General features: G+C 43.5%; 1 protein-coding gene across 4 annotated transcripts; it reads left to right on the plus strand.

Moving 5' to 3' along the window:
• Nucleotides 1-387: 387 nt before the first annotated feature.
• On the plus strand, nucleotides 388-9,423 carry SELENOS (selenoprotein S). Of its 4 annotated transcripts, none has more exons than XM_043490284.1 (7): nucleotides 388-554; nucleotides 1,186-1,320; nucleotides 3,392-3,498; nucleotides 6,700-6,789; nucleotides 6,886-6,967; nucleotides 7,743-7,858; nucleotides 8,789-9,423. In XM_043490284.1, exons 1-6 carry the CDS (start codon nucleotides 479-481, stop codon nucleotides 7,811-7,813), a joined length of 561 nt encoding a protein of 186 aa, XP_043346219.1. In that variant the 5' UTR covers nucleotides 388-478; the 3' UTR covers nucleotides 7,814-7,858; nucleotides 8,789-9,423. The 4 variants fall into 4 exon arrangements, with proteins under 4 accessions (XP_043346219.1, XP_043346221.1, XP_043346217.1 ...); XM_043490286.1 differs by having other exon boundaries at nucleotides 390-554; nucleotides 6,889-6,967; XM_043490282.1 differs by lacking the exon at nucleotides 7,743-7,858 and having other exon boundaries at nucleotides 391-554.
• The last annotated feature ends 4,285 nt before the right edge of the window (nucleotides 9,424-13,708 follow it).

Genomic DNA, 13,708 nt, shown 5'->3' on the forward strand with positions numbered 1-13,708 from the left:
CCAGGAGATTTTGATTCTGGAAGAGAGAACGGCGCAGGGTCAGCGGGGACTTTCCCAATTCTGAAAGGTAACAGAGGCTGCGGAAGGGGAAGGCTGGAACCCGCAATAGCCGGGAGTTGCCAATCTGCGAAGTCCCAGTTGCTTAAGGTGCCAGCGAACAAGGGCGTGGACGCAAATCCTGTTTGCCCAGGGCAAAGTCTTGAGACCTCGGTGTCCAATCAGTACGAGAGTAAACATCCGACGCGGCGCAGGCTGTAAGGCGCGCCTCAGGTTCCCGGTGCCGCCCCGGAGGGCTCAGCCCGCCTCGGCCACGCCCCCGCGGCGAGGCCGCACGTCCGGGCCGCCTCGCCACCCGATTGGCCGGGAGGCCGGAAAGCCGGCCCCGGCCGCCACGTGTACTAGGGGCCCGCCGGAAGGCGAAGGCCGGCGCTGACTCGGCGGGCGTGTGAGGCGGGGAGGCGGCCGGGGCTGCGTCGCCATGGAGCGGGACGGGGATCAGCTGTCCGCGCGGCCCGCCCTGGAGACCGAGGGGCTGCGTTTCCTTCACGTCACGGGTGAGTGGGCGCGCGCCGCGGGCCGCGGGGCAGCGCCACCACCGCCGGCTCGCCGCCATGTTCAGTGAGTAGTCTTCCACGGCGCTCTGGGCCGGGCCGGCCGGCGGCCGGTGCCCGCAGACCTGGGCGGTGGGCCGAAGCCGCGCGCGGAGGCTCTCCCGGAGCCCGGCTTCCCTGGGCTTTGCAGTCGACCCTTGGTTGGGCGAGTCCTTTACCTTGCGCGACACAGGCGGTACAAGCCCTTCCGGGTCGCGGTTACTGGGCTCACCGGGCCTATGTCGTTTGCCGCCAAGCCGCGCTCCCCACACCGCCGCGCCCTTGCGCACGCCCCCAAACTCTGTCCTGTGCCACGCCCCCGCGGCTACCCTTTTCCGTTCGTTGCCTGGATCCTTAAAGCCCTTCCCTTCCTGATTCGGACACACCCCGTCATCCTTCAAAACCCGGCTGTCGTGCCCCGCCTGCCTCGGGCTTGCCCCTCCGATTCCCCAGACGGCAGAGAAGTACCTTCTCAGGGATCCCTGGATTGTACTTCTCGCTGTTTTAACTGCCTTAGGAAGTCCTCCGCTAGGAAAGTCCAGTGGTAGTGTCATTTTTAGTTTCTTGAAAACTGTGAATGTTTTATTCTTTTCAGTGGGCTCCCTGCTGGCCACTTACGGCTGGTACATCGTCTTCAGCTGCATCCTTCTCTACGTGGTTTTTCAGAAGCTTTCCACCCGGTTGAGGGCGTTGAGGCAGAGGCACTTAGATCAAGCTGCCGCTGCTCTGGGTTAGTATGTCTGTGTGTGTGTACGTGCGTGTGCGCGCGTGTACGCTCTGTCGTGTCCGAGTCTTTGGGGCCCATGGTCTGTAGCCTGCCAAGCTCCTCTGTCTGTCCCTGAATTTTCCAGGGAAGTGGACTGAAGGCGTGGCTTTACCCGTACTTGTAGTATTTATAAGTTAGTCTATTGTTATGAGTAAGAGGTATCCGTCTAATCTGTGTGGGAGGAAAACTGTTTTACACTTCTGAAGTTGATTTTGGTGAATTGCAATAGTGTTTTTTTTAATTTCAGTTTTTGATGGGGTGAAAAACCTGCTTGATGATGTGTAGAACACCCTCTGCTTGCATCATTCTTCATTTACAGGAGAGATTAAAATGAAAGCGTCACAGCTTCTCCAGTTATGGGTGTGCCTACTAACTCTCAGTTATCTCTAGAACCCTTGTGAGTGACAGGAACCTCAGCCTTCTTAGTTCCTCACATCCACTGTATTTTGCTTTTCACAACTTACTCATCAGACCTGATGGCAGATTTACACATGGCTGTTTCAAAAACTCATTCCCTCTAAAACAGTCACCTTTTAACTTGTTAGAAGATACAGTTTCTGAGAACATATTCAAAAGAAATGTTCAGTATTTTGATAATAGTAGTATAATTAAATAACTACTAATCATCAGTGATCTGAGTCACCACAGTTATGAAGCTGAGGAAGAAAACAAACATCATAACTTAAAAGTAGTCATTAGTAGAAGGACCTAAAAAATTCCTTCACTCTCCTCTCCCATGAAACCCTGTGGTCCTGCCATTATCTCATTTTTTTTTTTTTTTTTGGTTGTTGGCTATATATCCCCAAAAAACAAAGTACAGTTGTAAATCTTGCTTAAGTTGCAGGATAATGTGAAGTGGATGAGGTTAGAGAACAGCTTCAGTCACCTGGTACAAGCCATTACTGGCACTGTGAGCTGCTGACAGCTGAGGAGTGGATTTATAAGATAATGGGATGGGCATCTCAGAAGAGGCGTTTGTTTTAAGAAAGCGTTGCACAAAGTAAATGTGCAGTGAAAGGTGTACTTTGTGTTGTACAATTTTGTTAGGAAAATTAGGCTTAAAAAATCCACACATAATTTCTTTTTTTCTAAGAATAAAACAGCAATTTCAAATGTTGCTACAATTCACATTTCTATAAAGTAGAACAATAGTTTCATTTTTAAAGGTAAAAGTCTGTTCATTTCTGCCACCACACACATACACACAACTCCCAGCCATACCCATTTTGTCCCCTGTTTTATGTGGATTCAGTTAAGTGACCTTTTTTCCATTGCTTTTTACTGTCTGTGGGTAATGGTGATCACATATCCTTTGGATGATGCTGATGTGAACATAATAGTTCTAGTTTGTTTCTTTGTAGAGAAAATTAGTCACACCACTGCGTAGTTCCCCGTAGTGCTCCTTAAACACAGTGGTCTGCATAAAGCAGGTCAGAAACTTGTGTTTTTGTGTAATTTGCTTTGTTGTATAAACCAGACAAAAATAAATATCTGGGGCGGCCATTTCTATTAACGCTAGTTGGAAGGATTTTTCTTTTCTGTAGAAACAAGGATAAAATACCTAAATATCTTTATCTTTCTGGTATATATCTAGACTAATTAGGTGATAGCTAATGATCAGAAAACTTTCTTTCCCTTGGTTATCTTCTAGAATTCTGGTAAACCTAGAGGCTGGGTGTTAGGAGGCATCCAGGATGTGAAATCAAATTTTCCTGTGGCTGCCTGACCACTTATATTTTAATCTTAGGGCCCATGCCAGATTCTCTGAATTGGGACTGCTCAGGTAGCCCAGAAATCTGTTTTGAACAGAGATTTCTGGTGCTGTAAGTATTTAACAAGGACTCTGAACTGAGGCTGTGTGATAGTCTCCTTCCCCTTTAAGCAGTAATTAAATATATGCAGAAGAATAGGCTTATTCATGTTAAAAAGTTTTTGTATTGTTTGATTTCTGTACACTTCTAATAATATAGACCGCAAGAGTTTCCATTTTATATTTTACAAGGTGCTTTATTCCAGTTTTTTTCTGCCTTTTCAGAACCTGATATTGTTGTTAAACGGCAGGAGGCTTTAGCAGCTGCTCGTTTGAAAATGCAAGAAGAATTGAATGCACAAGTTGAAAAACATAAAGAGAAATTAAGACAGGTATGTACTGGTTTTAGTTTGAATACATGTTATTTGAGGTTTAGTTGGTAAAAGTGTGTGTATGTGTGTGTGCATGCACTCACATTATGGTGGGTACAGGGAACACTTTCAGGCTGAATCATTTCCACTTAGTTAAGTATTGCTCAGCATGTTTTACTTGTGTAATTTCTTAATATTTAGAGGTGAAATGCTCTTAAAGAATTAAATGCTCTTAAGTAGTCTTGTATTTATGTTTTTACTTTTAAGTGGTTCCCTTATAGCAGTATTTTGCCCAACAAAAGCATGTGCTGTGTGCAGGAGCCGTACCACCAGACACAGAACACACATTCAGCATCTTCATGATCGGTTTCAAGCTTTGCATCTCTCAGGACCTGACTTGGTGGGGCCACTCTTCAGTGGAGTAAAGAAGAGCCAGGGGAGGGTGGCAATGGACTGAGGTGGTGGGGAGGAAGAACCAGGGGCTACTGTTGAAGTGACCTGAGCAGCCAGGTGGCTTGTGCTGCTCTTCACAGGAGTGAAGTCACACTTCCTGTGTTGGCCCCAGTCTGTGTAACTGAAGCAGCTAAGTGTAGGCTCCACTTTCTGGTTTCATTACAGATGTTTCTGGGCCCCTCTTTATCCCCTTAGAAGGAAACCAGAGAAGTTGGTCTTCCTGCTGGTCTTACATGTGTCTCTGGTATTTCCAGAAAGGAATGCCTCTCTGCCACCACTGGTGGCTTTTGTTTTCTGCATGATCACTTAGTACATGGCTGGTGTCCCTATCGTGGCTGGAGCCCAGAGTGAAAGGACAGAGCAAAGTTTTTTAGGTATTTTTCCAGAAATATTTTATCCATATACAAATACATGCTTATGTAATTTTTCCATAGAAATGGCAGCATAATACACATAGATGCTATTTTTAAGCAGTTTTTTTTTTTCTTAAGCTTTAGAAACTGTTTTAAAGTTTTTGAGAAATATTTAATTGTTTTGTTTCTAGAGCCCAAGAGTAAGTTAAGTTCCTTCTACATGTCAAAATTAATGACTTGAGGGTTTGAGTTTTTTGCATTAGTAAAAAAACGGCCTGATCATTTACCCAGTTTGCTGATGTAGCTGGAAAAAAAAAACTTTTAAAAGATTGTTTTTAAAATCTGTAATGTGAGCCTCCTAAAATTGGAGAAAGGATAGAAGCCTGTGTTCAGTTTTAAAGTTGTGGTTCTCTTTTGTTTGTTCAGTCTCTGAGTCGTATGTCTGGCCCTTTGCTACCCCATGGACCACAGCATGCCAGGCTTCTCTGTCCTTCACCATCTGTGGGAGTTTGCTCAAACTCATGTCCGTTGAGTCGGTGATGCCATCCAACCGTCTTATCCTCTGTCACCCCTGTTTCCTCCTACCTTCAATCTTTCCCAGCATCAGAGTCTTTTCCAATGAGTCAGTTCTTCGGGTCAGGTGGCCAAAGTATTGGAGCTTCAGCTTCAGCATCAGTCCTTCCAATGAATATTGAGGACTGATTACCTTTAGGATTGACTGGTGTGTTCTCCTTGCTGTTCACAGGACTCAGAAGAGTCTTCTCCAGCACCACAGTTTGAAAGCATCTATTCTTTGCTGCTCAGCCTTTTTTATTGTCCAACTCTCGCATCCATACATGACTGCTGGTAAACCCATAGCTTTGACTATGGACCTTTGTCGGCAAAGGACTGTCTCTGCTTTTTAATACACTGTCTAGGTTGGTCATAGCTTTTCTTCCAGGGAGCAAGCATCTTTTAATTTCATGGCTACAGTCACACTTTCGGAGCCCACAAAAATACAGTCTGTTACAGTTTCCATTGTTTTCCCATCTGTTTGCCATGAAGTGATGGGACTGGATGCCATGATCTTCGTTTTTCAATGTTAAGTTTTAAGCCAGCTTTTTCACTCTCCTCTTTCACCTTCATCAAGATGCTCTTGATGCTTTCTGCCATTAGGGTGGTGTCATCTGCATATCTGAGGTTATTGATATTTCTTCTGGCAATCTTGATTCCAGCTTGTGCTTATTCAGCCTGGCATTTCCCGTGATGTACTTTGCATAGAAGTTAAATAAGCAGGGTGACGTATAGCCTTGATACTCCTTTCCTAGTTTTGGACCAGACCATTGTTTATGTCCGATTCTATCTTCTTGACTTGCATACAGGTTTTGCAGGAGACAGGTAGGGTGGTCTGGTATTCCCATCTCTTTAAGAATTTTCCACAGTTTGTGATCTGCACAGTCAGAGACTTTAGTGTAGTCAGCGTGGTTCTGTATACTTAAGAAAAGTAACAGTCTTCCTGTCTCACAGTTTAGTCTGTTCTCTTGTATGTGGTCTCAGAATTTTTCACTTTGTACCATTCTGGTGTTTTCCATGTTGGCTATAAACATAAAAGAACCTTCAGATCAAGAAGCGGTTTCTTCCTTAACCTCCTGTACTTGCAGACAGTGTAGGCATGAAGGGACAGGCATTTGGGCTTAACAGTGATGGACCCTGAGCCGTTAAGAAATTTCTGGATATGCACTTTCTAATGCATCCTCTTGCATATCTTTGTGGCATCACAGTTTAATTGGAACCAGAATGAATTGAAGTTTGGGTTTGGGTTGCATCAGGAATTGAGAGAGTTAGTGACCTTTGTGTGCACGTGAGTTGCAGTACCCAGTTGTTCAAGGAGTAGGAAGCAGAGGCGAAGACCTCGGGCACTGTATTTCCCTCCTGTTCACTGCTCAAGCTTTCCCAGGTGCTCGTTGTTGGACATAGTTTTCTACTGAGATTAGTTTTCTCTTATGCTCCCGCAGTACCTTACTTTGAGAGAACTTTCAAATTTACTCTGATTGGTTCCTCACAGCCTTCAAAGTTGAAGGGTTAATTGACTTTCCTCAGGTGACACAACCAAATAGCAGCAAAGCATACCTGCCAGCCACACTGACCCTTTTCAAGTCAGGGTTCTTCCACATGACCAGAAATGTCTAATTTAAAAGAAGAATAGGTATTGTTTCTTCTGTGACACTTTTTGCTTTCTTTAATAGTATGCAAAAGCAAAAGATTCTGTATCTGAATTAAACTCACACACCACTAGATGATAGCTGCTTTATTAACTGAAGAAAGTGCAGGTGAAAGTTTGAAGAACATTTAAATTACAGATTATGAAAAGCACATTTTCTTTGAGAAAGATGGCAGCTTATGAATTCATTCTGTATCATGTGCGATTCTTCCTCAGCTTGAAGAAGAAAAAAGGAGACAGAAGATTGAAATGTGGGATAGCATGCAAGAAGGAAAAAGTTATAAAGGAAATACAAGAAAGCCTCAGGTGATGTAGCCTTCAACCTAGTGGACTTTTTGAAGTAGGTGAAGATTCGTGGAGTAGTATGTCTTAACTAGATTCTTAAGCCTGTATATGTTCAAGCAGGAAGAAGACAGTCCTGGGCCTTCTACTTCATCAGTCATCCCGAAACGAAAATCTGACAGAAAGCCTTTGCGAGGAGGAGGTAAGTGTCAAATGTTAAAGCATTCTGAACAATGACTGGCTGAATTTACCTGAAACAGGATTCTCTTTTCTTGATTCATTGTCTATAAACTGAGACTAATTCTTAAGTGTAGATTATGAAGATTAAATAAAAGAAATAGATGTAAAACAGCCGTCAGCGGCTGGAAATGACCAACCTGCTGAACCCTATCATTGCCCCAGGGCCTCCAGCAAGGCTGTGGGTGCATGTCCTGTTTCCAGGAGGCCTCTGACCTCCTTGGCCTCACAAAAGTTAGCAGTTGATCAGCAATGAAGAAGGAGGTCACTCGAGGCTCTCAGGAAATAATCGGGACAGTTGCACTTGTATTTTAGTATTTTTCACTTGATCCCACAGTCCTGTAATGGGTGAGTTAAGTGAGGCAAGGAGTAGTTTGCCTGTTTTGCATATGAATGGGTCAGGGGCCTAGGACCCAGGGTTTGGTCTTTACAGCCAGGGCTGCCTTGTTTCTTAGAAATAACTCCCTCAAGGAGGCATGAACAGATACTCATTAAGAGACCTTTTGTGTGCAGTACCCCCCAGCACTCTGGGTGGCTCCATAGCAGTCTGTACCATCCCATCCTTGAGGACTTTCACGTACTTTTGGGAAGATGGGACTCCCATACAATTGAAAATAAGGAATCCTTTGTGATCTGCCAGGAGTTCCTCCTCCATCTGGAGAGAGGGGTGGGCAAAAGCATTAGAATACTTTGTGAAGGAACCAGTTCTAGGCTGAAGACACTTTTTTCTATCTGGGAAGAGGGGTTTTCTCTGGCTAGGTGCCAGCAGAGGCAGAGGTGTGGAAGCCCGGCCAACCTCTTGGAGGACTGAGGGGAGTCTGTGAAGCCTGTGAGCTCTGTGAAGCCGGGACACAAGGTGGGCTGCCCTTTAAAGTGGGCTCTGATCCCTTCCTTTGTGTTAGGAACTCAAAGCTGTCCTGTATAGGGGAGTGGTGTGTCTGAAAAGAAAATGCTTTTTTAAGTCTTTTTCGTGCTCCAGCAAGAAATCTTCTAAGACCATTTTGCAGAGCAAAGAGTGGTAGTATTCAGGAGACAATTGTAGAAAATGGAATGTATGGTGTGCTGTGTGCATGCCTCTAGCATTCCCAGCAGTCCAGAGCTGGGGGCTTCGAATGGCTTGTCTTTACAGGCCATAAAGAAACTGAGTCACAGGGAGTTGGTGACCAAAGATTCTACAGTAAATAAGAAACAAAACCACCTCATTTAAGGTCTTGCTGACTCTAGAGCCTGAGCAGAATGGTCGCCAAATGTCTATTAACTTTAGGAAGTTAATGAGTGGGCAAGGATGGGTGTGGGGGCTGGGGCATGTGGATTTTCCAGTTCTGACTGGTGAAAGTGACAGCAAGTTCCATTCTGTTTTGATTTTTATAATTTATTTTCTGTAGCTTGATAAGTTCTTACTTGAATGTATTCATTTTATTAAGCACTACAGTTAGAAGCCTTTATATATTTAAATTTAACCATCTTGAGTGGCTTTGGGGGCAAATTTTTTGTGTATTTGGGGGAGATTTTTGTGTTTTGATAGCTAAAACAGAAGCTGAATGGCTTGTTTTATTCAAGTCAGTTCAGACTGCAATCACATTATAGAAAGTCAGTTCAGTATATACAATGCAATATAATGCAATCACATTATAAAGTTTTTTTCTCTTGTGGTAGCTTAAAGTTTTATGAAAATGTTTATGAGGATAGGATCGTATCTTTGCAGTACTTTGCATATCAGGCTTACAGTCTTCTGTTTGATGCAAAATGTTTCCAGCACTGTTTTGCTTCCTTTCTGTTGTCACAGGTTACAATCCTTTGTCTGGTGAAGGTGGTGGAACCTGCTCCTGGAGACCTGGACGCAGAGGACCCTCATCTGGTGGATGAGGCTAAGAATCTTGTTAGTGTCACTTTTGACATTAGCAAGATGAATCCTTAACCCTCAACTCAATTGCCTTACGCATGCTTTTCACAGTGATTGGCCAGGGGGAGGGGCTTTCTTTCTGTTCTTAACTATACTGATGACTTCAAGGGTTGAAGGCAGCATAGGGTGTGGACATGGCCACTAGACAGTAATTGCAGTTAGTCACACTGCACTGAAGCCAGTGACTGGTCATTGATTTCACAGGTCGTGTTAGTTGGTAGCTAAGGGCTTCCAGGTGATTGGTGATCTTGATAAAAGAGACCTGGCAATGATCCTTCAAGTTAAGAGGTCCTTGCTGGTAGGACAGTCTCTGTGACAGCTTGCGTTGAATGATGTCTTCCTTGTAAATGGTGAACCCACCAGCAAGGATTACTGATGCAGACAGTTGATGGGGTTGTTCTGTAAATTTATATGTACAGAACTGTAAAAAAAAAAAAAAAGACTGTAAATATTAAAAAATGCAGAGAACATTTTCAGTATCTTTATTAAATTTAAGGAAATTTCTTTATGAACTTGAATTTGTCTCTCTAACATTATACAGCTTTTTATCATTCACAACCTCCCATTAATAAGACTTTCTTTCTCTTCTCATTATTGCTCACCTCATAGAGCATGAAAAGTGGGCACCTGAAGTGGTTTTCAGAGTTGGAGGGCTCCTGGGGGTTTATCCACAAAACCAGGCACTGGGAGTTGAGTTTCTGCATTAATAGGGCAAAGAAACCTCTTGCCTATAAGTACATCAGGGGTCAGTGGGGTTTTTGGAAGCCCTGTGAGTCCTCTGTCTTGCACTCATTTCTTACGTCCTTGTCCAGAGCCTCTGTGAAGTATGTTATAAAGGGCCAGGTAGTAAAGATTTTAGGCTTGGCAGGCGGCGCAGTCTTTATTTTTTAAATTTTTAAAGAATTGTTAAATACATTTAAAAATATTGAGCTCACAGGCTAGATTGTTCCTGCTGCCTGTAGTTTGCTGATCCCTGCTTCATGTCAAGATCATGAGAAAGAATAATGGAAAGTTTTAGACTTGGGTTAAAATACTTCATCTAGGTCTGTTATTTACTTCTAGAGAGATTGATTCCCTGTAGGATATAAACGAACTTTTAAGAGTTCTTCCTTTAATATATTTTCTGTAGTTGAAAATACATAGTTAAGCAGATATCAGCTATTCATTTTAGAAATAGAAGGCATGTTTCAGTATACTATTAGCTGTGACTTTCCCCTCAAACCTCCTTTTTTCCCCCATAAGTTAAGAAATTATCAGGTGTAAACACAGGAAGAAATGTTGAATTCTGTGTACCCACCTCGCATCTGGCAGTATGACTGTGGTGGTAGAGGGGTGGTGCCATGTGAGTAATTGATGGGGAGATAATAGAAGAGAGAAGGAAACTAATTTTGTAATAGCATTTGAAGAGCACGTGCTGTTTGCCAAGCATGTACATTTATATTTAATCCTCACTACAGTCCTGTGAGGTAGGTACTTCTAATTAACCTTGGTTTTTAGAAACTAGCTTATAGGGTCAACTGGTGCAAGACCCCGATCACTATAGTCTGTTTGTCCTTGTGTTTCTGATAACCAAAGGCTGTACAGCCAAGGGTCATAGAAAACCAAGATGGGGAGCTTGATGTAGCTAATGAAACAGCTACCATGTGGAATAGTGAATGCTTATGAAGTATTGTGTGCTACGAGTCAAGAGCAGTAGATATTTCAGAAGCGTGGACTGAAGCTGCCAGAGGAGATGGGTCCTGTGCTCCTGTTGGAAGAAGTGCCAGAATCTGAGGCCCCTGGGGAAGAAGGGGTGGGTCAGAACACAGCCGAACAGGCAGAACACTGCCTTACGCTGCAGTGGGGGGCTGCAGCTTGGAACTGATGCAGTAGTCGTGTATTTAAATGTTGCGTAACCCAGTCCATCCTGATCGTGGAGTAACATTAGTAAGTGGGCAGAAGACACAAACTTTCAGCTGAAACTTTCTGGTGCCTAGAGTTGTGGCTTTGGCCAAATGCAACTGCTTCTGTTGGGAAAAGGAACTACACCCTCCTTCTCAAGGACCACTCTTAGCTATCTTCCTTTTCTCCCCTGTGCCATTTCTATTAGCTGCTCCTCAAACATGTCAAGTATTTATCATAATATAAGCACAGAGCCACATCACATCCACAAAACCCTGATTCCCACTGGTGCTGTTTCCTGTGGAACGAGCTTTGAGTTGTCTCCATTCATCATCTGTTTCTGCACTCCCTTTGCTTAATGCTGCAGATGCTCTTCCTGGATCATCCCGTTTCACTCCAGTGGAGTTTTTGGTTTCATCTTACTTGACCTGAGAGCAATTGGCCCTTCTTGCAATTTTCCCTTCTCTTGCCTTCTGAAACACCACACTCTGGGTCTTTACTCCCAAGACAGCTTATACTTCTGTGCCAACCCTGCCGAGCACTTCTGGTCTTACTGAATAAGTTCCTATACTTTTTCCAATTTATCTTCCTCCATTTGCTGTTATATTTGGTTCACTAAAGCTCTTCTTAAGGTGACATGTATCCAATGGATCATTCTTGGCTTTCATCATTTGCAGTAATTGCATACTCCTTGAAAAACTGTTCTCAATTTCTGGGGCTTTGCAGTTGTCTGGTTTTTTCCTACCTTTCTTATCAATCTCCTGCTGTTTTTCTTCAACTTCCTGAGCTCTAAATGCTGATGTTGAAGTTACAAAAGGAGTTATAAAAGGCAAAAAGGTAATCAGTGTGAGTAGACATTGGAGAAACCACAAATATATGATGGAGTGATTAGGCAAATTGGTATTTGTAGCTTGAAACAAAATGTCAGCATAGCATACCCCAATTCAAATACTGTGTATCCAAAGAACTTAGATGGAAAATGATGTATTCTGGAAAACTGAAGTCTCAGAGTCATACCAGTCTGGCAATGAAGAAGATACTATAAACAGCACAGAAATATGCCCTGCCCTCATGGGCCATTCTATCTGTTGGAGGGAGATGAACATCACACAGTTATTAATAGGAAAATAAATGACTGAAAACAGCAAAGGATGGTGGGATAGAAGGACAAGAGTTCATCCCTTCTTACAAAAAAAAACTAAATAGCAACTAACTGCTGAGCAGCCATGAACAACAACAAAAATGGGGGAACCTACCAAAAAAGATAACCTACATGCAAAGACAAGCCACAAGATGACTTGAGGGGTGCAATTGTGATAAATCCCATACCCAAAGGGTGGGTAACCCACAATTGGAAATCAGTTGTCCACAGAAGTTCTCCCACTAGAGTGAAAGATCTGAGTCCCACATCAGGATTCTCAGCCTGGGGCCTGGCAATGGAAGGAGGAGCCTCCAGAGAATCTGACTGTGAAGGTCAGCATGCTGTGTCTCAGGAATTCCACAGGACTGAGGGAAACAGAAATTCTACTTCTGGAGGGCACCAAGAGTCTAGTCTGCACCAGAACTTAGGGGGAAAAGGAGCGACCACATAAAAGACTGGGCCAAGATCTCCAATCTGCTAGTTTTGGAGGGTCTTGAGCAGAGCCAGGGGACAGCTAGGAACAAGAAAATTACGAGTGTAAAGGCTCACTGCTCAGTTCAGTTCAGTCGAGTCTGACTCCTTGTGAACCCATGGACTGCAGCACACCAGGCTTCTCTATCCATTGCCAACTCCTGGAGCTTGCTCAGACTCATATCCATTGAGTCAGTGATGGCGTCCAACCATTTCATCCTCTATTGTCCCCTTCTCCTCTTGCCCTCAATCTTTCCTAGCATCGGGATATTTTCCAATGAGTCAGCTCTTCACATCACATGGCCAAAGTATTGGAGATTTCAGCTTCAACATCAGTTCTTCCAATGAATATTCAGGACTGGTTTCCTTTAGGATTGACTGCTTTGATCTCCTTGCAGTCCAAGGGACTCTCAAGAGTCTTCTCCAACACCACACAGTTCAAAAGCATCAATTCTTCGGCGCTCAGCTTTCTTTATGCTTCAACTCTCACATTCATACATGACTACTGGAAAAACGATAGCCTTGACTAGACGGATCTTTGTTGGCAAAGTAATGTCTCTGCTTTTTAATACACTGTTTAGGTTGGTCATGGCTTTTCTTCCAAGGAGTAAGTGTCTTTTAATTTCATGGCTGCAGTCACCATCTGCAGTGATTTTGGAGCCCCCAAAAATAAAGTCTGTCACTTTTTCCCCATCTTTTTGCCAGGAAGTGATGAAACTTTTTGCCATGATCTTTGTTTTTTGAATGTTGAGTTTTAAGCCAGCTTTTTCATTCTCTTTGACTTCCATCAAGAGGCTGTTTAGTCCCTTTTTGCTTTCTGCTGTAAGGATGGTGTCATCTGCATATCTGAGGTTATTGATATTTCTCCCGGCAATCTTGATTCCAGCTTGTGCTTCATCCAGCCCGGCATTTCGCATGATGTACTCTACATATAAGTTAAATAAGCAGGTTGACCATATACAGCCTTGACATACTTCTTTCCCAATTTGGACCAGTTCCATGTTCAGTTCTATGCTTGCTTCTTGACCTGCATACAGGTTTCTCAGGAGGCAGGTAAGGTGGTCTGGTGTTCCTGTGTCTTTAAGAATTTTCCAGTTTATTGTGATCAACACAGTCAAAGGCTTTAGCATAATCAATAAAAGAGAAGTTGTTTTTCTGGAACTGTCTTGCTTTTTCTATGATCAAACATGTTGGCAATTTGATCTCTGGTTCCTCTGCCTTTTCTAAATCCAGATGAACATCTGGAAGTTCTTGGTTCACATACTGTTGAAACCTTGCTTGGAGAACTTTGAGCATTACTTTGCTAGTGT

This window comes from Cervus canadensis, chromosome 17 (genome assembly GCF_019320065.1).
Source record: "Cervus canadensis isolate Bull #8, Minnesota chromosome 17, ASM1932006v1, whole genome shotgun sequence".
NCBI lineage: Eukaryota > Metazoa > Chordata > Mammalia > Artiodactyla > Cervidae > Cervus > Cervus canadensis.

What these genes read in the sequence shown, in the direction of transcription:
- SELENOS (XM_043490282.1), top strand. Translation starts at nt 479, where the DNA reads ATGGAGCGGGACGGGGATCAGCTGTCCGCGCGGCCCGCCCTGGAGACC. An exon ending in ATAAAGAGAAATTAAGACAG is followed by an intron (nt 3,499 to 6,699) that starts GTATGTACTGGT and finishes ATTCTTCCTCAG; the next exon opens with CTTGAAGAAGAAAAAAGGAG. An exon ending in AAAGCCTTTGCGAGGAGGAG is followed by an intron (nt 6,968 to 8,788) that starts GTAAGTGTCAAA and finishes CTGTTGTCACAG; the next exon opens with GTTACAATCCTTTGTCTGGT.